This window comes from Zonotrichia leucophrys, chromosome 5 (assembly GCF_028769735.1).
Source record: "Zonotrichia leucophrys gambelii isolate GWCS_2022_RI chromosome 5, RI_Zleu_2.0, whole genome shotgun sequence".
NCBI classification, from domain to species: Eukaryota; Metazoa; Chordata; class Aves; order Passeriformes; family Passerellidae; genus Zonotrichia; species Zonotrichia leucophrys.
This window is the reverse complement of record NC_088175.1, coordinates 4808777-4833302: the sequence shown is the minus strand read 5'-3', so window position 1 is coordinate 4833302 and position 24526 is coordinate 4808777. Positions and strand designations below refer to the sequence as shown.

The 24526-nt window shown below is 39.5% G+C and overlaps 1 protein-coding gene across 1 annotated transcript in view; it reads right to left on the bottom strand.

Moving 5' to 3' along the window:
• PPP1R13B (protein phosphatase 1 regulatory subunit 13B) overlaps window positions 1-13306 on the bottom strand; it is a 69713-nt gene extending 56407 nt beyond the window's left edge. The window contains exon 1 of the mRNA XM_064713447.1: window positions 12930-13306. Coding sequence (XP_064569517.1) covers window positions 12930-12938 — 9 coding nt within the window. The 5' untranslated portion in view covers window positions 12939-13306. The remainder of the gene's footprint in view (window positions 1-12929) is intronic.
• Between the last annotated feature and the right edge of the window lie 11220 nt (window positions 13307-24526).

The following is a 24526-nucleotide window of genomic DNA, read 5'->3' as shown; positions in this document are numbered from 1 at the left end:
GTACGGGAGTTCTGCTATCCTCTCATTGTGCAATAGTAGACTTTGTTGCTATTATAATAATGACAAACAGTAAGTATTTCTCTTAAATAAATTTACATGGAAGGCTCTGACTGTCTCAAAAGACATAGGAGTGATTTTCCTGTTGAAGGGGCAATGACAGGAGCAGAAATCCTATGAGCAAATGATTCTAACAATTGTCAAAAGACATTTCCATGACACATTTTTTTAAATCAAAAATATTTGAAGTGGAACAACCAGCTTAAAAACAACACCACCATATATTATACCTAAAAATACGACAGTTCAGGCACTACTCCATTCTTGGCAAAATCTGTCTTCTTGCTGGACATAATTCAAGCAGCAGAGAATATACTGTAAACTATGTTTCTGACTGTCCCATCATGTCAAGGGACAGCAAATGTTTATCATCCTTCCTGTCAGCACCACACAGGCTGGGGCGTGGGGAACAGGCAGTGCCACAGCACCCACAGGGCCCTCAGCCCTCACTCTGCAATGCAGGAGCAAAGCACAGCTGGCAGCCTGATCCTTCCCTTCCTAGGGCAAATGGAGAGAGGAGGGACCCAAGGGTAAAAGCAAACCAAAACCAAACCCAAACAAGCTGACCCACACTATGGAATATCAGCAGAACCAGACAGCCCAGCTCTCTCAGAGCTCGGAGCCACAGTTTGTGTGGGACACTGCACACTAACTGCAAGAACAGAAAAGTATGGAGCTCCCAACTTTGCTGTGAGCCACAGCATTTTTACTTTACCCTTCCCTACCAGCAGCAGCAGAGCAGGCAAAGCCAATGAGAGACTTCATTTGATGTGCTCTGACATTCAGAATCAGGACTGTCCCTCCATAATGCATTGTGTCACTAACAAAAACATTCTGATCCCATGCAGTATTCTTCCTTCCTGCACAGCAAACATGGACCATGTTGAGAGATTTATTGAGAGGGTCATTGGTAGAACAGTGTCAGATGTTTAAAATGCTGCAACTTTAAAATATTAACCTGTTAGCAACTAAGCCCATTTTAAATAAATGAGAAACTCAAGGTTATTTTTTAAAAGGGAAGGGTTGTTTTGCTTTAGGAAGGATGGAAAAAATCTAATCTGGTTGTTCTCCAAAACCAGATTGTATCTTGATCTGCCAGAAAAACAAACTATCACATGAATAAATATTTGAGAGGAAAAGTTGGGCTTGTTTTAATACATACTGTGCCATTCTTTCAACCATGGCTATGGTCTGAATTCCTCTAAACTGGCCCCCAAATTTATAAAAGCCTTACTTAGGAAGGCAAGACAGACATGCAGAACAGCAGCACACGGGAGGATCAAACACTAAAGCCTGTCATACCTATTGGATAACTGGATCCTTTCAAAAGAAGAATAGGAACTAAAATAAACATGTGTCACTGAATTTCCCTTTCATCCTGTTCCCTCCTGAAATAACTGCAAACATCTGTGTGTAATTTGTTAAATCAGATAAATAATAAAACCAGTACAAACACAGAGTAGCCCCCTGTGTTCTATGAAAGTACCATCTCCCCACTGAGCACCTGATGCAGTGCAGGCATTGGGCTGCTTTAGAACTCTTACTGACAGACAGGTAAATACAAATCCAGGCTCTATGGAGAGAGATAAGAATACCAGTCTCTGGTTGCTTAATGTATCAGCCTCAAAATCCTGAATTAAAGAAAGAAGGGGATTTTCCTCACTAAAATTTCAAGAAGTTTTGAATGTTCTATATAAAGGAGGTAAGATAAATGCACTATTTCACTGACATAAGCTGTTTTCCTATATTAAATGTAAAAAAAATCCCATTTAAGATCCAAGAAGTCTTGCTCTGTGTGACAAAGCTCATATGTAGCAAATCTATACACCTGCAGACTATGTAAATCACTCAGCAGGAAAGTGATTGCAGCCTGTGATCCCACTAAAGTACTCCAATATTAACACACTCGTGATCTCTGAAAACTGCACAGAATGATGTAGGAAGAAAGGATATAAAGGAAAAATTAAAAAGTCTAATTCTCTGAAATGTATACAACTTTGCATCAAACGCTTGTACAAAATGGAAAATGATTGAATATAAAGCTAGAGGTGAAAACTGCTGGGTGTGAGCAGCTAAGAACACAGAGAAGTAATGAACAAGTAAGAAGAAAAGCAAGTTCAGAAGGAATATAACACCATACTACATGCAGGGTAGCAATAACTTTAAATTAAGGCTTATTTGTTTTAATAACTTCTGTGTCACTTTGCCAGCCTATTTTACTCTTTCACTATTGTCACTTCTCTCCTCTTGCTATATTGTAAATGCTGAAAGTGCAAATGTACAATTTATTTAAACATGCTTAACTACAAATATGCATAATTGCACAGAGGCTTTCTAAGCTAAGCTCTTCCATATTTGTGGAAAATTAATCTAAACAGACACCTTAATACTACGTACAGATTAAAATTAACTTCTTATCATTTGCATCCAAGACTTTAACAACCCAAACACCTTGGGGTTTTTTCTATGTATTCTCTTTCTACAGTAGGACCAAGCAAAAATCCATGGATCATATTGGGAAAACAAACAAACATAAAAACAAAACCCATCAGCAATAACAACAAAATCAGTGTTTTCACAGATAAATTAATAACACTTAATGAGACAGGTACCTAGGTTTACATATCACTTCAACTTCAGTAAACTGACAACCAAGTCTATGCATTTCTTGAGCCTATTACATGAGGTAAAAACATGATGTTCCACTACAAACAACTGTACACTCAATAACATACAGAGAATGAGTTTTGGGGGTTTTCCCTTTTCCCATATGAGGCTGGATTGAATGGAAGGGATTTTACAATCTGCTCTCCAAAAGATGTTAGAAACACACGGGCACCCCTAAGCCCACAGGAAACCAGACTGTTTATCCCATTATTGCTTCTGCTACTGATATATAAAAACATACAAATCTACATGAAAACATTCATATTTTTGCTTTCTTTCACATATTTGAAGACATCTTGTCTCATAAGAAAACTGCACTAATTAACAAGAAGAATCACTGAAAGACTTTGGTCCCCACTTCAGGAAGACAAATTCAGAGACATCAGAACAGCCATCCCTGAGCACTGGAAGAAAAGAGGCTGTTGAAACTTCAGTGCTTGAAAAATTTCTAAATCATTGGAGAGATAAGAAAAAGCTGACCAAAAGCTTTTTCCTGCTCAGCAAAGATAAAGGCAACTAAGTGCAGGCTCCAGATCAAGCTTCCTTGTAATTTTGTGTCAAAGCCTCTCAGTTCTTCAGAACTGAGCAGTATTTGGGAGCTTCAGATGGAGGGGGGAAGGGAGCAGCAGCAAATGGGGGTAATCCAGTAATGCCTTGAAGACTCAAATCACAAAGATTTGTCAGGTTGAATGTTATAAAACACCCAGAAACACAAAAATACCATATTAGAAACACTGTACAGTAAATCCTCTGATGCAGTGTGTCATTTATGTCCCTTAAAGTGCTTTTTCAGGTTATAATTTTGAAGCATAAACACAAGAATTCCTCTATCAAAATATTCTAGAGGTTGGTACTCATGAAAGTGGATCCAATTCAAAAGTACTTTGTTTAGCTGAAAATGAGCAAAACTAAAATACCTGATATATAAATTAAATTATTCCAATGTAACTATTGAATTGGATTTCAAAAATCACATTGGAGTAAATAGAACTTAAACTGATTTAACCTCCTTCACAACTTTACCTCCTATCACTTTGACAAAAACAAATACTATTGCTCTCCACCCTCTGGGGGTGAGGGGAAAAGGTAAAAATAAAGTACTGCAGCCAGGAATCTGGCAGGAAGAGAGCACTGCAAACAAGATTTGAAATTTATTTGTTTGAGTGCACAGCCTGGATATGTATAGCACCTTCCCATATCCAACCAGCCCTTGCTGAAGTGTTAATAAATAACAATAAAATGACAGCTACACTGTACTATTAGTAGACCAAAAAAAACTATTCAGAAAATGGACTGCAAAGATTTCCAAGTGGCATGGGCTGGAATAGACTCACATCCATGTGATATGGTTTTAAAATAATTGCATTGAACCTGACATGATTTAGAAGTGTAAAGGAGGTCAAGCAGTACAGATCTTTTTTCCACAATCAGAAGTATGTGATTCAGACTTGCAGCCAAAATGGACTGAAACTTAGATGACTTGGGACAATAAAACAGTACATTAGGAAATTAAGCATCAGGCATGCTGAGACATTCAGAGCTGCATGCAGAGATGAAGCTGCACACAGAGAAGAGTTTCACAGTTTATTTTTACAAGACACTGTTTCAAGAACTCAGCCATCTCCCAAAACATACCTAGAGTCCAATGTTTGGTGCCTGAACAGTAATTAACCCATTCACTAGCCTGAAAAAGCATTCAAAATTTCCATTCCAAGAACTTGCATTTTAAATATACAGCAGCAAAATCTAACCACTCCTCTGTGGATAGATCTGAACAGCAGCTTTAACACTAAGAACCAGGTTTGACTACTTTGCCTCATATATTTAAATAAGTTAGGTAGCTAACATACCCATGTAGTATAAAAACCATCTTGGAGGATTTTTAAGCAATGGCTTCACAGATGCTTTCTCAGATGCCCAAGTTAGCTAAGCTGTCAGTGGGTAACAGTTTCAGCCCAATAACCACTGGTAACTGTTTAAACTTGTTAGGGATTCTAGTTTCCTATGCTGTACATACCATGACATGGTTTATGCTCTGGTTATCACATTATTCTCTCTGTGAAACACAGATATTATATATAATATCAATAACAGCCTGCCAACCATCTTACAGACATCAATTATACCATAACAATGGGAAAATATCCTCTCCTCACATTTTATCTCTCCAACGGAAGGGACTGAGATATCAGTAACATTTATTAAAGAAATATTATGACCATGTTTGGGATTTAAGTAATATGAAAACCCCTCTGCCTAAGTAGAATAAATTCAGGACAGATTTTGACCACCACCCTAGTTAAGATTTCAGAAAATAGTCAGATACACTTTCTGAAGCATGTTTGTTATAAAGTAGTAAGCATGGGGGGAGGGAGAGGAGGTAAGAAAATAAAAAGTTGAATTATGTTGAAAGTACCAGTAGTATGTTGAAAGTATCATCTGCAGAGCAGCAATAAGAATACCAACAGGTGCAGGACTGTCTTGAAACATAAATTAGACAAATTGCATTAGGAAACAGGATTAAAAAAGGATTTTCTCATGCAAAAATGCATTCAAAGTATGTTTTCTCAACTTAAACTGTACCTGTTACTATAAATTAAGACTTTACCCAGCTTCTTAGAGAAACTTAAAAAAAATTAAAAATTTAAGCAGAGAAGCCTGTACTTAATGGCTGTGGTAAACCTTGCCAGGCTCAAACCACTGTGTTTCTCTCCCTTTAAACACCAGAGAGCAATGCAGGCAAGGCTTTCCTCCATGTTAATGCAGCTCTGTCTACTTTTTTCATCTGATACAGGAACTCTCAACAATTGGCAGCTATTCACCTTAGTAGGTCTGGACAGACACATTCTGGATTTAAGGAGAACAAGGCTCACAGGTCTCCCAGGGTCCAACTGGCTCCCAAGAGATTAGAACACAGAATTAGTTCAGATGCCAGTCAATGCATTGTGCTTATGAGCACAGGATTTGGGACTGGAGAGACTCTCCTAGATCAGCCTGGCAGAGACCTTAGAAACTCACTGTTGGCTTGTTCTGACTTCAGAGAGCAGGGAAGTGATGTTGTTTGCCATTCTGGACATAGATCTCGGTGCTTTTGGTAGGAATTCATCTCCCCATCCATATTCATTCACCACCATGGAGTCATTTCAAGCTATGAGATCCAAACCTAAACTGATAAAACTGATTACATCCTTCCTGCAATCCACACACTCCTGCCCTTCCTTGGGCTGCTTCCAGGGCTTATCTGACCCTGCACTGAGTGCTCAGATGGCAGAGAAGTATCCTGGCAGGGAAAAAAAAAGAAACAAAAGAATAAAAAAAGTACAGGCAAACAACTTCCTGCTGAGTTTGCAAACAGCTCAGCACAGAACCAGATAAATACCAGAGAGAGCCAATACAAGGGAGGGGGCAGCAGGGATGCAGGACTTCAGCAACCCCTGCAGTTGCATCCATTTCACCTACACAAAACTGAAGCCTCCGTTTCTTCCCCCACTCTCAATTTATACACAAAAGTTTAATCATGCAAACACTGAAATCCTTTTGTCAAAAAGACATAAGGACACATGGGTTAAATACAGTGTCTGCAACATATGCAAGTTTAGATGAGATTGCTTCCTGCTGCAGTTGAAATTCCTTAAATAAAGTATTTTATAGCTACACTCTTCACACATAAATAGAATTCTGCTGCTAAGCAAAGCAGTGAACTGGAAACTAAAAAATCTTAATTGTACTTCCACTAGCAAAGAACTAGGCTAGAATACACTATGAATCTAGAGAATAAAGAAATAATGGGCAGAAATCAGAAGGAATGCACTAGTGCAAAGTGAGGGGTGGAAAATGATGATAGACTAGCAACTGCCAGGTAAATTTTATTGGTTTTCCATTTTTTTTGTGTCCCAACTTTATACTTGTTTCTCAAGATTTCCTCAAAGACCACATATTTTACCAAAAAACCAATATCCCTTACTTTTTCCCATTTCAGAGAAAATGTAAAGTGTTACTGGATATGCAATAAAGATGTGGAAACTGGTGAAACCATAACTTATCTCTGAAGTAACAACGTTACTGCACTGCAGAGACTTCAGTTCCACCTCTCTGCTCTACTCACCTGCTCAAAATACATTGCCTGGGGTAGAGCTCCACAATAAACTAAACTGAATAAATAAAAATATTTGAAGAGAGAGATTCCACTTGGCTGGTATCAATCCCCTTCTCTGGTATCAATCTTAGCCAAGCAGTGAGCTCCCTCCTGTACCAACATGGAGAAGACAACAGTCAGTGCAATACACACACATGTACATGGATACATTTATACACACATGTACATAAATCTCCTCAATTCTCTCTGGATACTATTCTATTGATAGATTGATAGATGTTCATCTATTGATAGATGTTCAGTGAGCTGGATGGGTTTGCTGAGACAAGCAGGGCAGTCCATTCCCAGCCAATGGTGGGAAGAGGAAGCAGCCTCAGCCAGGGCTGCAGGAAATGGTTAACCCAGCTGGGAAACCTCAGCCCAGAAAGGAACTCAGTGCTCCAACATCCTGCACCACAGTGACAGATAAACCTGCTCTCCAGCACAGCACATCTACCTGCTTCCAAGCATGATCTAAGAAATATAACAGGGTGACCTAAAATCCAGGTAAGTGACTGAAATTTGGAGTTCAAACCATTTTTTGTTCCTCCACTAAAAGCAGTTCATATTCTTGCTGGTCCTTTGAGTTATTACAGAATTTATGCTTTGTCCTCCAGGTACCATTGTTGCCTTTGACACACAAATGTGCTTCTGAAGGATGGTGTCTATTATTGCACAATATAATTCTATTATTGTCTGTCATAAAAAAATGGCTTCCAGAACCTCAAAACATTGAGCACACTCCACTGATAAATTGCCTAACACATTCAGGATTATTACATGCTTTCAAGTTTAATAGATGATAATGGCAGATTTCCCAACTCTCAGAAAAATGTACCAGCCTGAAGTGTTAAAATTCTTATCTCAGAATATTTGTTTACTTAAAAATCTTACCACAATTTAAGAACAAATGAGACACCAGATTCAAGGCTGACAGAAAAACTGTTCGTAAGCGCAGAAAGATTTCAAAGATATTTCGGGTCACATAATAATGTAATTTTTCAATGTAAGAAAAAAATTGCACCATCTCCTTTTGTTGGGGTCCGATACAAAGCCAGGAATGAACCTCCTATATCCCAGGCTAGCACATTCATTTAACAGGTTAAGTATTTTGAGCTATCTTGTGCTAGTAATTAATGTATGGTAATACTAAGCTTTTAATTTAGACAAACACATAAGACTTGTAAATTCCACCAGTGAGTCATGAGGGAAAGAGAGCAAGATGCTTCCCCCCACTCCCCAAATCAGGCAATAATTTGTTTCCTTCTTCAAACCTCTATTCCCAGCAAAGATTTTTTATTTTTAAAGATGCCTGTAGTTTACAAAGACAAAAAAAAAAAAATCAAACCCCTTCAGACATTTAAGAAGATAATAAACATGAGCACTGGTTGTAATACCAAGCACTAGACGTCAAATTCTTTACAAAAAAGCACCACCTTTTTTCTGTCTATGGGCAGCTTTTGGCATAATGGGGGCTGCTCCACAGCTGTATGCATCTAAATATAAATATCTGAATTAGCAAGGTTTTTTTAAATAATGTATTTCATATGAAACTTGGCTTTGTTAGAAAAATCAATCTGGTGGAATGGAATTTTGTTGTCAAACAAATAGTTATTTTCTCTGAAGTCTGCAATGGACAACAAAGTCATCTATGTTAACACATGAGAGAGCATCCTTTCCCTCAATTTCTCATCCATTTCACAGACCCACACACACCCAATAAATACATTTAAATATTCTATTATCAGACTTGCATGTGTATAGAACATTTGTTGACATGGTGAAGCTGATGAACTTATTTTTACCACAGAATAGGCCATATTCTGTCAACCTAAAAAAATAGTGACATGATCCAAAAAAACATGAAATGGCCTTTAAGCTTTGTTGCAATAAATAACTCCATTAATAATGGCTGATAAACATGCAAATTATTCTCTACAGTCAGTTCAGATTTATTCAGCAAACCAGGATATCAGTACTGCTGAGAACTATACAGTTCTGAATTAATCACAATATATTTTATCTCCATATCACTGAAAATTGCTCATATTACAATAATGAAAATTCATAATATTGATTTAACTGTATTAAAGTGACAGATCTTCCCCTACAATGTTTAATTATATCAGTAGCAACCTTCCTATGGAAAGATAACAGGGGATGCTGATTTAAGAATATTTTGGTTTTAAATTATAAGCAATATCATAAACAATGCCCACTTTGGACTTTTTGGGAAATGTTTTAGACTGAACACAGGACAAGTGTATACTCATTTTAAAACAAACAAAAAAAACCCAACCAAAGGACAAAAAGTCCACCAAACCCCCCACTTTTTCTTAATTCACCAGCTTAATTGAAAAATAACTCCTGAGGATATCCATCTTTGCTTTCTATTTTATCATAGTATTCATCTTCATAGCTCAGGAGCTTCCATATAAATTCTCTAGTCTAACATAAAAAGTGCATTAGTCATGGGCATCTTCAGAGAACACTTGCAGTGTCCCACAAAATTAACTAGAAAAATAAATGAATAAATCCACTAAACACTCCAGACCTTTCACTGTCCCTTCTGTGAAAACAACCATCACAAGTCCCTGATCCTGCACAAGGGTATCCAGCCACTCTAACCTCACACAAAGTCCTTAAAGCTCCCCTAGATGCTTTCCAAAATGTGAATGATGGCTGCAGCCTCACTGATATCCATGAGTTATTGATGTTACATTAAATCTACACAGTTCTTTAGTGTGGTGTTACTTCCTCACATGCTGGGAAAGAATTATACCCAAAATTAAGGCAAAAAGAGGAAAGTAGCACATGCTTCTCCAGTGTATCCATTCCTTATTGCACTGTATTTCTTTATAAGTGGGAAAATCGTGCTCCTCATAAGTGACTTTTTTCTTGTGTGCACCCTTGTGCCCAAGAGAAATGCTAATACTTGACAAAAGAGGTAATTCTGGAACTATCATGCAAGGGAAAAAAGCATTAATTGCATTATTTAAGGGAAAGTTTTCAATACTTTCAAACACAAACTCTACAATACCACAAATAAAACCTCTCTATTGAGTCAAATAGACAAAACTATACATAACTAAGTTCCTCCCATCATGTTGTAGATTTTGTGGCTGAAAAAGGAGCTACATCCACAATAATTTTGCAAATAAATGTAACTGTGGTTGTTTTAACCCAAAAAATTTCCTCTCTGAAGGGATACCACATAGTTCTGTGTTTGCATGCTTTATTCCAAGAATGCAAGAAAGACTAACCTTTACTTTTCAGAGAGAAAATATCCCTCTAATCAAGGCCCACTTATAGGAACAGAGGTGATTTTCAGTGTAGCATCACAAGCTCTCCATACACATGGTCCTCATCTCCTGAAGGCAATGAAAGGGTTCATGATTGATGTATCTTGTCAGCAAAGCAATGGGGGAAAACAACCCCAGGTGAGAAATCTGTAGTCTAAATCATTAATTCTTCTTCAAGCTCAACTGTGTTTAGGACCAAGAACAGTTATTCTGTATTTTTCAGAACCAGAATAAGCAGTATGAAAAAAGATAATGAATAAAATCCTTCTAAGAAAAGGATGCTGAGGAACAGAGTGGGAAGTATCCCACTCACAAAAGAAACTGTAATTGATAAAAACCTCTGAGAAGTAACACTGTTCCCCATGTGAGGGGAGGAAAAAAAAATCACAACAGACACCAAAGGAGAAAACAGGGACTTCAGATACTATTTCACTCTTATAAATGGTTGTACAAATGGCAAAAAAAACTACCAATGCAAAAGTGGCCCAAATCAATTACTACAAGTCTAATAAATGTGAATCTTAAGAAACTACAAAAGTTTAACATTAAGTTTGAACTATGGTGATGAACTGTTGTAACAAGTAGGTAAGTCTAGCAGTTATTAAAATTTCTCCTCTTGCTAGTTTATGTTTTTGCTAATGATCTAAAAAAGCCCAAAGCCCAAAATACCCACAAACAAAAACCCAACAGGTTTAGGGAAAAAAAAAAAAAAGCTTCCATGACTATGAAGTCAAGGAATTCTCTAAGGTAAAAAGTTAGATCACTAACTTTTCCATTCTCAGAATAGAAAAAAATGAGTAAAAACCTTAAACACTTGGTCCAGTTCTACAGCCATATGTTTATATTATTTGGATATTATATATTGATGAGTCCAGTAAATGGAGCTGGGTTTTTTTCACTCTTGTAGCTTAGCTGGGATGAAAAACTGGAAGACTGAAGGCACTGTTAAAAGTCCATTTAAATATACATATATTTGTTTAAATACACATATTCCTGACTGATAGACTGTCCATAACAGCATCTAAATGGCTTTAGAACAATGAAGTATTTATTATTTTAGGACTTGGACTCAGTAGGCTCTAATCTGCAAGACTACTACTCCTGTAGCAAGGTAATTTGTTTTTATTAAAATTCATCCGTCAGTTAAAAATGCTTTGAAGTGTGTTTCAAAAACACAGTCTGAATCTTCAACCACCCTCCAATAAATATAAACAACCACCACATTTGAACAAGCAAGAAGGTAACACTGGCAGAAACATCCAAATAGGTAAAAAGAAACTTTCTAAGAAGTCAATCCCTGCACTACCCAAGTGATGACGTTAACCTGAAACCCACACACAGGTTAGTAATGGGAAGCAAACACGTTTGTTCTGACTTAGCATGCCATTGGCATGCTGGGTTTTCAACAGGAATTTCATGAATGTAAAGCATAACCAAAGCTGAGACGAAGCTGTCACCTTGTTTTTGTTTCTGCATGCCAACATCCATAAGTTCATGGCACAAGTCTAACTCCATGAACTTTGCTGCTGGTTTCTAACACACCCAATGCATTGCAATTCTCATCCCTATCAATAGAGTATTTTGGCACCCAGCAGCTGGAAGTTAAAGTGCACATGATGTTAAAACGCTTGTCATAATACCTGGCTATTAAACACTACCTGTGCTCGTCAATCTGAAATTTTACACCCAGTTTGAGCTATTTATTTTCTCCTCTCAGTCACGAAACAAATTTAGAGCAATAAAACCTTGTTAAAGATGTCTTTAATGTTCTCACAGAGAAACATTCTGCTGCAGTGCTTCAGCTGCAAACACTGCAGAGGAACTGTAAATAAAAAGCTAATTTCTACTAGAATTAGAGAAAACATGGGAGATAGCCCCTTATATTGGAGTATCTCATAAAGCCACATTTGAGATCAAACAGAGTTTGAAAGAAATCAACAAAAGGAACGTGATTGCTTATTACTCCGTCCCAGAGGATCTTGTCATAAAAACCGAACAGTCATCAGGAACAACTCTCCTCTGACCACTGCATCAGCCCTCAGCGACAAGGGAGGGAAGCGGGGGGCAGGAAACGCACAGGGATTCTGTCACAGAAGACAATCAAGGTTGCTTGCAGCGAAAGGAAAGGGTCTGTCTTCGATAAATAAGCGACGGTGTCACAAAAGCGGTGACAGGAACCGAGGAAGGAGCCAGGCTGACACGGCGCTGCCGCCTGCGCTCGCCTGACCCCGGCAGGAGGGCCGGAGCCGCCTGCCCCGGGACGGTTCAGCCCTTCCCCGCACCCGGGCGGCGAGGGAACGGGATTTGGGTGGAAAACCCCGAAACAAACAGACACGCCGCCCGCACACCCACTCACCCAAACACAGCGCACGCCCCACGCCTCACGGAGGGCCTCGCCGGCCGGCAGCGACCCGGAGGCGACCCCGCTCCCCGCCGGGGTGCGTGAGGCGCCGCTCCGCCACAGCCCGGGGGGACGCGGCCCCGACCTGTCACGGCCGGTGCAGCCCCGCGGGTGGAGGGGCGGGGGCAGGTCGTGCACCCCCACAGCCGGGGACGGCGGTGACCCGCGGCCCCACCCCCGGCACGGAGCCCGCCGATGTCTCCGCAGCCCCGCAGCCCTCTGTCCCGGCTGGCCCGGGAATGACGGCGGCGCCGCGCACTCCATCCGCCGCCGGCAGCCCCGCAGGAAACGGCGAGGCGTCCCAGCGCCCGGCAGCGCGGCGCCAGGCCGGGGAGCGACGACGCGAACTCTCCCCGTTCTCACTCACCGGCATCATCTCCGCAGCCTTCTCCGCGCCGGGCCCGCTGAGCTGTGCCGGGCCTCTCCTGCTGCTGCTGCTGCTGCCGCCGCCGCCGCCTCTCACCGCGGAGGACGCCGCGCTCGCCCTGGCGGCTGTGACAGGTGCCTCCCGCGCGCCTCGCTCCGCGCAGCGGGCGGAAGGAAGAGGCGAAGGCGGCGACGGCGGCCGGGCTCCCAACCCCCTTCCTCCTCCTCCGGAGCGCGGCCGCCTCTCCCGCCTCCCTCCCCGGGCGCTTCCTGCTCCGCTCTGCTCGGCTCCGCTCCGCCCGCGCCGCCCCGCCACGGGTTAACCCCCGCCACCGCCTCCTTGCCGGGGCGGGGCCGTGCGGGGAGGCGCAGCGGGGCCGCACGTGACCGCGGGGCCGGGCCGGGAATGCGGGACCGGCACCCGCGCCCGCCCCCCGTCCCCGTCGGGACCCTCTCGCTCCCGCAGCGCCGTGCCGAGCGTGAGCCTCGCCACGCCGGTTCTCCCCCGCCCGGCCTCCTCCTCCTCCCGGCGCTCTGCCGCCCTGCCCCCGGGCCGGGCCCCGGCGGGCGCCGCCTCCTCTGGGCGGGCTGCCCGCGGCCCATTGCTCCCGGGCCCGGGCGGTGGAGGAAGGGGCAGCGGCCCCGGGCGCTCTCTGCCCCCGGAATGCGGGGAATGCGGGGCGGCTCCGCCCGGCCCGGCCCCGCCGCTGGGCGGTAACACGGGGGTCGGTGGTCTCCCGAGCCTCTGAGCTGAGGTCGCTTCCCGCAGCTTGTCCTGGTCCGAAACACACCTTGGATAGTGTCGTGCCTGTAGCGTCACCTTCCTTCCACCGTCCCTTCCTTGTGAAATCTGATGTACAAAACTCCGCTTAGCAGCAGGAGGGGAAGGGTATTTTTGTCCTGATGTCAGACTCATGAGATCTGGTCTCGTGTTTGAAAGTAAGGTTCAGTTTCCTTCATTTTCTAGTCTCTCATTCTGTAGAGTTACAACGGCAAAATGAAAGTTAACAGCTTGGAAGAAGCCAAGCTCATCTAGAAGTCAAAACATCACCATATGTTAGTACTGCAACACATGCGATGTAGACAAATTTCATATTGCTGGGAGTCTTAAATCCTAATCTACAGCATACATGGACCTACTCAGCTCTCCAACTGCTTCTGAAAAATGGCTGGTTTCCAGTCTTTGTTACTTTATTTGCAGAACACCGTGACAGATCTCAGCTAGGAGTGGAAAAAAAATGTTAACTTGGCAAGTTTTTCAGGAGCTTAGATAACATTTGTGTAGGTCTTTGAAGGTAACTGGTAATAGCATAATAATCTCACATTAATGTATGAGCCTGTATGGAAGCATAACCTATTCATGTAAGATTCTGTAACAGATAATTGTGTAAATTATGTTAATTTATACATGCATAAGATTTCACTGTGTATCCTCAGTGCATTTGCAGGTTCTGGTGTCAGCTTTTTGACAGGTCAAAGCCTCTGCCTCTTCTACTAAAACAGTCCTACAAGGAAAATCTATCAGCATCACAAGTTAGTACTTTGCCAGTTTCATGTTATTTTGCAATAAGTACCAGTTGGAGTGCTACTTGCTGGCAATCACAGCAATATCATCCTCAGGTTCTTGTAGACTGTGATCCCACCTCACACATGGAGCTTTGGAAACAGGTTACTCAAACCCCATACAGAACTCCAAGATCTACTCAGAAGAGTATTAACCCTGGAACTAGGCTGGCTTGAATAAAACAGGCTCTAAAATGCTCATAGTAATCTATCTTAAAAAAAGGAGGGGGAATGATTTATTCTCATCAAATTCATATTGAAGTTTAATCAACAAAATAAAAGGAGTGAATAGAAATTTATTTGTCCTCTTATCACTTAGAGTAATTCTAATTTTAAAATTAGAAATTTTAAAATTCTAACACCGAGAGATTTGTGCACCTTTTGTCACCTTTGTTCTAAAAATTAGTCTTTCTCATTGACAAGGTTAATTTTCGTTGCCAGTAATTCTCAAACAATGGTCTATAATTTTTTCCAGATATACTCGATAGTTGACATTTCCCTGCATTAAATGAATAATAATAAAAATTAAAATACTGTAAATTTTATCCCACTATTACTTTTCCCACTATTGCTGTAACAGCAGGAATGCCTACAAAATGAAAAGTGGGAGAATATGATGTAGACAATTGCTGGGGATGCAGACACTCCTCCATGCAACTCCTCTGCTGGAATAATGGCCTGTAGTATAAAAGTTTGTCATTGTGTTGCTTTTGGCAGATGAAGGTTCAGCCAGTGCAGCAACCAGACAGACTGGATACTGAGGGCTGGGAGGAAATGTCTTCAAAAGGTAGAGTATGTACTTTACATGCAAGTCTGCTCCTGCTCCTATTTCTGCTTCCCTTGAAAACACCACTTGTCTCAATTCTTCCCATCTCAATTTTTCTATAGAAATGCAGAAATAAAAAATATTAACCAATATTTACCAAGTATAATACTTAAAATTCTACCTGCAGCATGGGGAGTTATTTAACACTTCTCCCACAGAAAAATCGTTTTGGGAACCATTCTCTTAGCAGTCAAGAGACAAAACAGCCTTTATAAAATTTTCTGATTCCAACTTTTAACCAGAAATCTGTTTACTGTGAGCAAAAAAATGGTCACTTATAATAATGTAGATTTTTTCCCCCCATTCCATACCAAATGACTGATCCAGTTTTGTAGAAGTTATGGTGCTTGGCCCAAGGGGTGATATCTACAACTCAGTTGCCTGAAAGCAGTGAGGATTTGGGGAATGCCTAAGAAGATAAGGGAAGAAGATTTGGGTATGGAAGCAGATAAAGCCAGAGGTACTAAACCCAAATTATTTGCTTCCAAATCTGCTTCCTTTGTGAGAGGTGTTCTGATTTTGTTGACCTCTTTCTAAAGGAAAGGGTTTGTGCTTATTTGTTGGTGTAAATATAAATATTAAAATATGTTATACAAATATTTTTTATTCTTCTCTTGGTTCTTAAAAAACCTCAGCAATTCTATTAAACTTTACAAATTGAAATCACTATAGCTTAACACATCTTTTTTTAACTGGTAATACATAAAAAAATGAAGAATTACTGCTTATTGGTTATGGTATGGTGAGTTTTTCAGATGTGCAAAAGTTGTATTTATCTAGAAACTGAAATTTGATTGAAATGCATAAACTGTCACTCAGTGTTTTGCTAACACATTTGGAATTTATGAGTACATAGAAAAAAAATGACCAAAACATGGTGTGTATTTAACCTAGGTTTATTGGAAAAAGGGATTTTAACTTCTGTTAATAAATTTCCAAGCCTCTTATTTAATCATTATTTTTCTTAGGACAAGCAGAGAGTCCCAAAGATAAAGGTGGCACATTAATAAAATTTTCAGGAGCACTCCTGCTGCAATTCTGAATGCTACTTGTGTTTTCTAAGTATCTTCTAGCAAGATTTTCAAAAGTAGATGCTTTTAAAATTTTAAAAGCTAATATGTCTGAATCTCTCCTACTTCTTTTCTATGCATAGACAAAAGGAGGAAAATGAGCTTTCCTGCCTTCTGAGATCCAAGTGTTCTCCAGTTTTGCATTCACTTGTTAAGATGCTTTTCCAGAGCATAGGAAAATGTTTTCACGCTTTGGAGGTGTCACAGGAAAATAATTTTGAATTAATGTAACACTTTTTTTCTTTTCATGTGGTATTATTTTAAATAACAGATACTGCTATTTATAGCCAGCAACAGTGTCAGAGGTCAAACACTTAGGGTGGGATCCATGTTATCCAACTTGACTAAGGTAGGAGTTAGGTGTGTCATTTCAATCACTCACTGAGGCTGCTTCTGCAGATAATCAGGATGGGGAGGGGAGAGAGGCAGCTCTGCAGGTAATTCATTCACCTCGAGATACTCATCCCACTATCTAAATCTCCTGCTCTTTGAAGGTGCCTATCTCTGTATTGATTTAGGATGGAGCCTGGATGACTGGCTCTGATTGGGGAGCAGACTTGTGGATGGCTACAGTTCAGATGGGTTCACTCATAACTGGCAGAATAAAATCTCTAAAAATGAGTATGGGCAGGAGCACTGGGGTTTTTTGCATGTATTTAAAGAAAATGATGTCTCTTTGCTAAATGAATAATTGGATTAAATTATTACAGAATACAACCCTCCTTTCAAAAATTGTATTTTACATTTGCTGTAATGGAGGAAGAGCTCTTTCTGAGTAGGTAAGCAATTTGAGAAGCTGAATGACAGAAGTACTTCTAACTTGACAGGCAGTTCATGGGGTGGCTGCAGTGCAGTGCTGTGTAACAGATGATACAAACAAAAACACTGAATGTTTCATGGGGAGTTTCACAGCAGGAGCCTTAAATCTTTACAGAATTACAGTGTAATGTAGGAGTGTATATGTAGGTATATTAAGGTATATTAATTTGTTACTGTGGCCTTAAATAGCCTTTCATTCCAGAATCACATTGGCTTCCTAAGGCAGCAGCCATAAAGTGCTCCTGGTGAACAACAGTCATATGCTGCCATGCTTGAATTCACATACAGGCAAGGCATGTCAAACCCCACCAAACCTGTTCAGAGATAAATAAACTACAAATAATAACCTAAAGGAAACACTTTGATGTCTGTTTGGTATACAGTATTTAAGACACGTGAACAGGAGAAAGACACTTTTTCATCACTGCCTTGTAATATTCTAAGGTAATGTATGCTGGACTAGGTGACTCATGATCTGAAGTTTCCATAGCCCAGCACTCAGTGCATCATTCTGAGAAGTGTCACAATTAAAGCAGGAGTGAAGCATTATGTGTGTGTAGCAAAGCTGTGTGCACTTCCTGGGATTTGGGTGTCTGGTATGTCATGTGTTCCAGCCCTGCATTTGCTGGGTTAGAGGTAATTTCTTTAAACAATAACAGAAATTGTATACTTAATCCAGTACACATGATGCAGAAGCACCTACTTAGTGCAAAATGCTGTGGTCTCATTGGGACTGTGTTGCTGTCCACACTCATAAAATTATTGCACTAAAAGGAATTGCTTTATATTGTAGCTACAGAAGACAGAGCCCTGTAAGATGACATGCCACCATCTTTAGAGATGGAAAATCTTGTTCTGCTCCTCTGTCATTTATAACAAGGAAGCCATTAAGCAAAGAGGTGGAGAAAACAAAAACTTCAATGTCCTGGGAGGTTTTTCTCTGCTTGTACTTTTAGGCTTCATATCCATTTGAGCTCTCATGATGTTTCTTTATAAAAATCCTTTTTCTTGAAATTTTCAATGATGAGTGCAAGCATCTGAGATGAACCAGATGATAGGTCATTAATTGAAACATTAATTATGGACAGTCAATCCTTCACTCTTTAGTCCTCTTTTATGTATGTGCTACTGTGTTTTGGGTGTACCACTTGGTTAATGTGAGGAAAATGATGGACCATGTTTTAAGATTGAGCCCAGCTTTTTAATTTGTTACTGTAAGACTAAAATTGTTCTCACCTATCTCTTCTATTACTTAGTTAAGTATTTTTTACACTTAAAAAAACACTTAAGTGTTTTTTACAGTTTCTGTGTGAAGGCATTTCAAATACTTTCTCTTTCAGCTAAAAGGTTAATGCAGAATGCTGTGATACATGATTAGTTTTTCCCTCATGCTGCAAAATTTTGGGATTTTAGTCTTCAATTTTCTATTAACCATATCATTCCTCTGTTTTAGATGGCCAACTACTTATTCAATATAATTAAAACCAATCTCCTTTTTTATGTTTACTGCTGCATCAGATGCAGATTTGTTTTCATATTAGATTTCTATTACTGCAATATTCAAACCCAGTAATGCTTAATTTGAAATGTGCATCTCCTACTAGAATTTGTCATTTTCTTAGTTACCTTTCTTGAGGTAAACAGATCTAGTAAGAACAAACATGAAGGGGGTATCATGTAATGAAGCTCCTGCTGTTGAACCTGGTCATGGGTGGACTTGAGGGAATGCAGCTTGGAAGGGCAGATTGGGAAAGTCCTCTGCTCAAATCTGAAGTCTGGGAGGTACTGAAAGGTATTTTCTAGCAATTACTGACAAAGTGAAGTTCAAAGGAGGCTTAGAGAAGAAAACAAGCCTCTGAGCAGAAGAATGCTCATGTAAAGTTGGGAGAAAAAATTATAAACCAAATTAAATGTGTATTTTAAAAAAAAACCCTTATCATCTGTTTCTACTTAGTATTTCAACAACTACATTATTAAGACTACACTACTGGAAATAACATTCTTTGCCCTTTTTTATGTATGTACTTATCACAGATTTTACAGATTAGAATACACAAGGTAAGTCTCCTCTTAAGAGATTAAGAGTATTAAATCTGTTAAATAAAGCACCATTGCAGATGTGAAACAGGTTCTGATTTAACATGCATCTCTATGGAAAACATTTCTGCACTCTCTCTGACATATGTATCTGTATAGATAGAGATACACATATAGATATGTGTATATCTACATAAACACCACCTTAAATTACCACTTTTTGGGCTTTTTGATTACCAAAATTTGATTACAGAGCATGGCTGTCTTCTATACAGGTATATACAATTTATTGTGAATCTGGGTTTTTCAGTCACAAACACTATTTCAGTAGTGCATTTAATAGAAGAACATCTGCACTCAGGTAATCTGACCAGCAGATGTAATCTAACATCTGCAATTACGATTTTTGCATGCTATGAAAATAATGGGTTTGTGCCTTATTGATACTTAAGGTTCATCCCTTCTGTTTCTGTAAATATTACTTTTCCACATAAAGCAACAATATTCTAGTCCAGGGAACATTAATGAGACAAGCTGATTCTGTTTCCAAGTGCCCTGTTTTGTAATCTTCCAGAAATACATTTCTGAATTTTTTTTTTTTTTTTTACTACTGTGATCCTACAACAAGGTTTACTACAGTTCTTAGCTGCATAAACAGAAGAATGTCAACAGCAGAAGCAGATGAATTGTGTAGGGCATTGATGGAACCTTATTGAAAATATTCAGTGAAAAGCTCTAGAAATAGTGACAGAAGAAAATGTATCACTGGTATGTATTTAGAATCTATTTTAGGCTGGCTTATTCAAAGAAGATACCATCATATGCAGCTGAACCTGAGAATATTTAGAAGGCTGGAAAGGAGTGTGTGCATCACGGAGGAGTACACCCAATAATAACCTACTTGCTGGGGGATGATTAGATACTACTTTAAAGTTTGTCTACTGTTTATGTCTCAAATTCAAAACCAGTATTTCTGTTCTGTAAATGGACAAGCTACAGCACAAGGTACTGTAATCTTTTTTCCATTTCTTCCAATTCCTATGGGAATATTTTTTCTTGCCTTCTGCCTTTCTTCCTTCTAGAAAGGTCTGAGTACATGTTTAATGTACTAGTCTTAATTTAAGAAGAGGTGTCATAGTTAGCATTAATAAGAATACATAATTTGAAAGCAAAAATATTTTTTGCAAGATTCCTTTTCTAGTTGCATTGCTCCAAAAGAATTACTTAAATCAAAGTTTGCTGTACAGTATTATGTCTTGATGTTTACTTAAACCAAGAGTCAGGTCCTTAGCTAAGAATTTGAGTCATACCAATTTTAACATACTGAAAGAAATGCAGAATTTAAATTTCAGCTAATTATTTTAAAGAAATGCCTAGAGATCCTAATTGAGACCAGAAGCTGTATGTGATATGTGGAATACAACATCAGGGGTATAAGGAAAGAATTGTAATGTCAGGTTTAAGAGAATTTAAACAAAGCTCAACTGCATTAAACTAAAAGGTATACCTGAAGAATCATGGTCAGTAAAAGTGCTGAAAAAAGCATCTCTTGAGACATATATATATATATGTACAAAATAAAAAATAGAGTTAATTATAAAAGTGGAAATGCTTTTGGTTAAACCCCCCCCAAAAGGGAGGTCCCTGTATTCTTGGTCTTCTATCAAATGCCTGTTCACATTCTAGTCGACTTTATTAATCCTTCCTTTTTCCTCCCACAATGCTCTGCCTCTTTTCAGTTCAGTTGTTGCCAGTTTGCTTGTTTACACAGCATTCCATATGAAATACCTCACAACAGTTTCTACTTCATACCTGAAGAATTCCCCCTTAATTGCAGCAATTCTTAATATTATCAAAAGCATGCTAAAAACAACAGGTTAAAACAAGAAAGGAAGACTACAACTAATACTGCAGAAAAAAAATCTGTGTAGGCAGCAGTCACCACAGATGGGATTCATTCAGTATACAGCTCTTAGTTCTACCACCCACATAATCCCCATTATCATTTCCTACCAAACACACTTCATTAGCTCTGAAGAAATCTCTATTGTCTCTCCCAGCAGATCACTGAAGGTACTGTCATGATATGGATATAAAAGTTAAAGGTCATATCAATTAAAAACCATTCCTTTATGATCCTTTAGAAGGCCATAATAATTAAGCATATTTTCATTTGATGACAACCAATAATATAATTTGATGAACCACTACCAATTTTTTCCTTTATAAGTAAAAGTATTCTTCCTGCTAGTACTGAGCATTAGGAGGATATCATCATCCAGTGGTTCTCCCTGTTCCCTGTTTGTTTGTCCATTTGTCCCAATTAATTAAGTGATAGTGTAAACTCAAGAAAGCGATGTGCTGTCCCAGAGGAAGGAAGCAAGGCTCTGCCTTTGCTGCAGCACAAGCTGTCATTCCTGATTTCTGTACAGGGTGGAGTTGTGCATTCTTTTTATTGCTCCAGCTGTTGACACTGATGACAGTTCTTCCAGGAGAGACAGTGCTTTGATCATGTGCTTTGTGGATGAGGAGGAACCTTGCATTGCCTTGTTATGAGGGACACAACGACTTTGGGAACTTGGCTGAGTAAATGGGAGGATGGAAATTCTGATTCTTCTGCCCTTTTTCTGCAATTCCCCTTCCCCCCCAACTGCTGTGCCATCATCTAGTTATAAAGCAGCTTTGCTGTAAATGGAATCGGATGGGTCCAAATTAAAATGGAAAAAGACCCCAACAAATGCTTTTTTTGTTATTTTAGAGGGGGGAAAAACCCATAAAATTATGCAAAATCACCTGATCTGATTCACAAATAACTGTATCAACACAACTATGAGGAGCAAGGCACTGCAGTGTAAGGGTGCAAACTCTACAAGCTGGTGTAGCTGCCAGAGTACTCATACTGTTAAACCTCAACCAAAGACAGAATTTAATTAAAACCTCTAAATCATCCATTCTTGTGGTGGTCAGTTAATTTTGGGTTAGGACAGAATAATTGTTTCCAAGTACTTTGCCTGCAGCAGTGAAGCAGACTACATAAGACTGTCTTATTTATGAGATTTTAATAAATTACCAAATCAGCCATGTGGCTTTATGTTCTTAAAAATATTAGCTGCTAAATGTTAGTCACTAAAGGTCATGGAATTGTAGTTTGAAGAGTTTGCTGTTCAAGCACTACTGTGTCACTTCTTGTTCCTCCATTTAATGAATTAACTAACAGATTTAATGCCTCGGGGACTCTCCATCTTACTATTCTTTCCTTCCTAGTAACTTCACAGACTTCTTTGAATGAAACAATAGAAGTTTCACACATTGATTTCCTCTGTTTCAGCTCAGCCAGCTGGTGGTGATGTCACACACAAGCACCTGTGTCTAACAAGCACCTGATTCTGTTGCTTCCTTAAAGACTCAAAGTACAAGACACATGAACATACCAGCTCTGTATGGGTTTTGTACTAGAAACACTGGATTGCTATCATGAGTCAGATAAACAGGAGACTTGTTCAGCTGTTTTAGTTACTTTGGATCATTTCCTGCAGCTTTACTCATCCTCCCAATTAACATGAATACACATTTGGGTTTTTTCCAAGTTAGCCATTAAGGAGGTTAAGTAGGTTGGGCCTTGTGACTAATGTTTCCTTGGCTCTGACTGCATTTTGCTGCTCCCCTAGAGTATTCTATCATACTTTATCAGCATGCAGGAGAAACTCAGAGATCCCCAATTGTAGAACAGAATTTGAAATGTTCTAGAAATTTCCAAGCTCCAAAATGTAATCCCAGCTATAAGACCCAGCATTGAGAGGCAAATACAGAAGTACTTGTACTGTAAGAAGACATCTTGCATTAGCATTGTCATCATTAATACAGTTTCCTACTGCTGAGCTTTCATGTTCTGTATTGATTATAAAAAAAGTTACCAGTGCCACCACAAAACTTAGTCAAAAGGATGCTGCAGTAATTGGATGAGGTTCTCCAACCCCTAAAGATGTTTGTTGTTCCACTAACATGGTAAAGGTAAAAGCAGGTTTTGTCACTGCTGATGCCTCATCACAGGCAACAAATTAAGAATGCAGTTGCTTAAGTATTTTACTACATAAAGTTTAAATGCCATCCTGTTTTAGAAATGTCAGCAATATAAAGAGGCAGCAGCTAAAGGAAAGCAACATGATCCATCAATGTGCAGTAAGCATATCCTTCACCAGCGTTTAGTTGTGAATCATGTTGAATATTACATCCATGGATTAATGTCCTGATCTTACACAGTCATTTGCATATCAAATGAGTTTGTTCAAGAGCTGAGTATTGTCTGTTTAGACACTTACCTGGAACAAGAAAATATTTTTAAGTTAGCTTTAGAAATAACCCTAGTTAAATTACTAAAAAAGAAGAAAGGCACGTATTCTAAAATAAGAGTATTCTTTTCAAGGGTGGGTACTCCTTGAAATGTTTGCCTACCTAGGGCTATGCCCCACGTGCTAGTGCTGCAATGAAAATTGATTACTCTTTCCACACCCCACTGCAGATATGAAATGGCTCTTACAATGCCTTAGTTTGCTTTCCTCTATTGTGTTTTACATTACTTCAGCACAGAGAAGCAGGAAGTATAGAGACAGTACTACAGGTGTTACATGTTATGGGTGTGTTGATTTCTGCCTTCCAGTCAAGCCACTGACTGAATTTCCCCCTTCTGTATGCTACTCAATTAAAAAAACAAAACAAAACATCTATTAAATATCAACAGCAGTCTTACTTCCCCTGTCTTTTGCAGATATTTGTGTTAAGGATCACAAAGGAGGGAATATTCTGTAGCCTTCATAGAAATTCCTGACAGAGAAGCACAAATGGAAGAACCAGTTACATATGGCATTGTTTCAGTAGAAATTATCATTTTTATAATGCAGACACTGCTGCCCATATGTACTTTCTTTCCCTACTAGAAAATAAAGCAAGTCAGATAGAGAGAAGAGTTAGGATTTGAAGCAGGTGAAGTTTACCTAGGAGTGCAGTGAAGTGTGCTCCAAGGGCAGGTCAGCAGAAGCTCCTCTTGGCTTCCAAGCCAGATCAGAAGAGCATGTTGATGTACCTCAGTGACAATGGTCTGGCTAAGGTGAAGCAAATCTTGCAGTGATTAGTATTTTTTCCTGATATGTCTGCCTGAGCTCTGTAATTGAAAATTCCTAAAGCAAGTCATTTGAAGTATGTGTGGTATCTTAGGAACTATAACTTAGTGATCATAAATTTGCATTACAAATGCTCCTTACTTGGCATAAATTTTCAATCTGAACT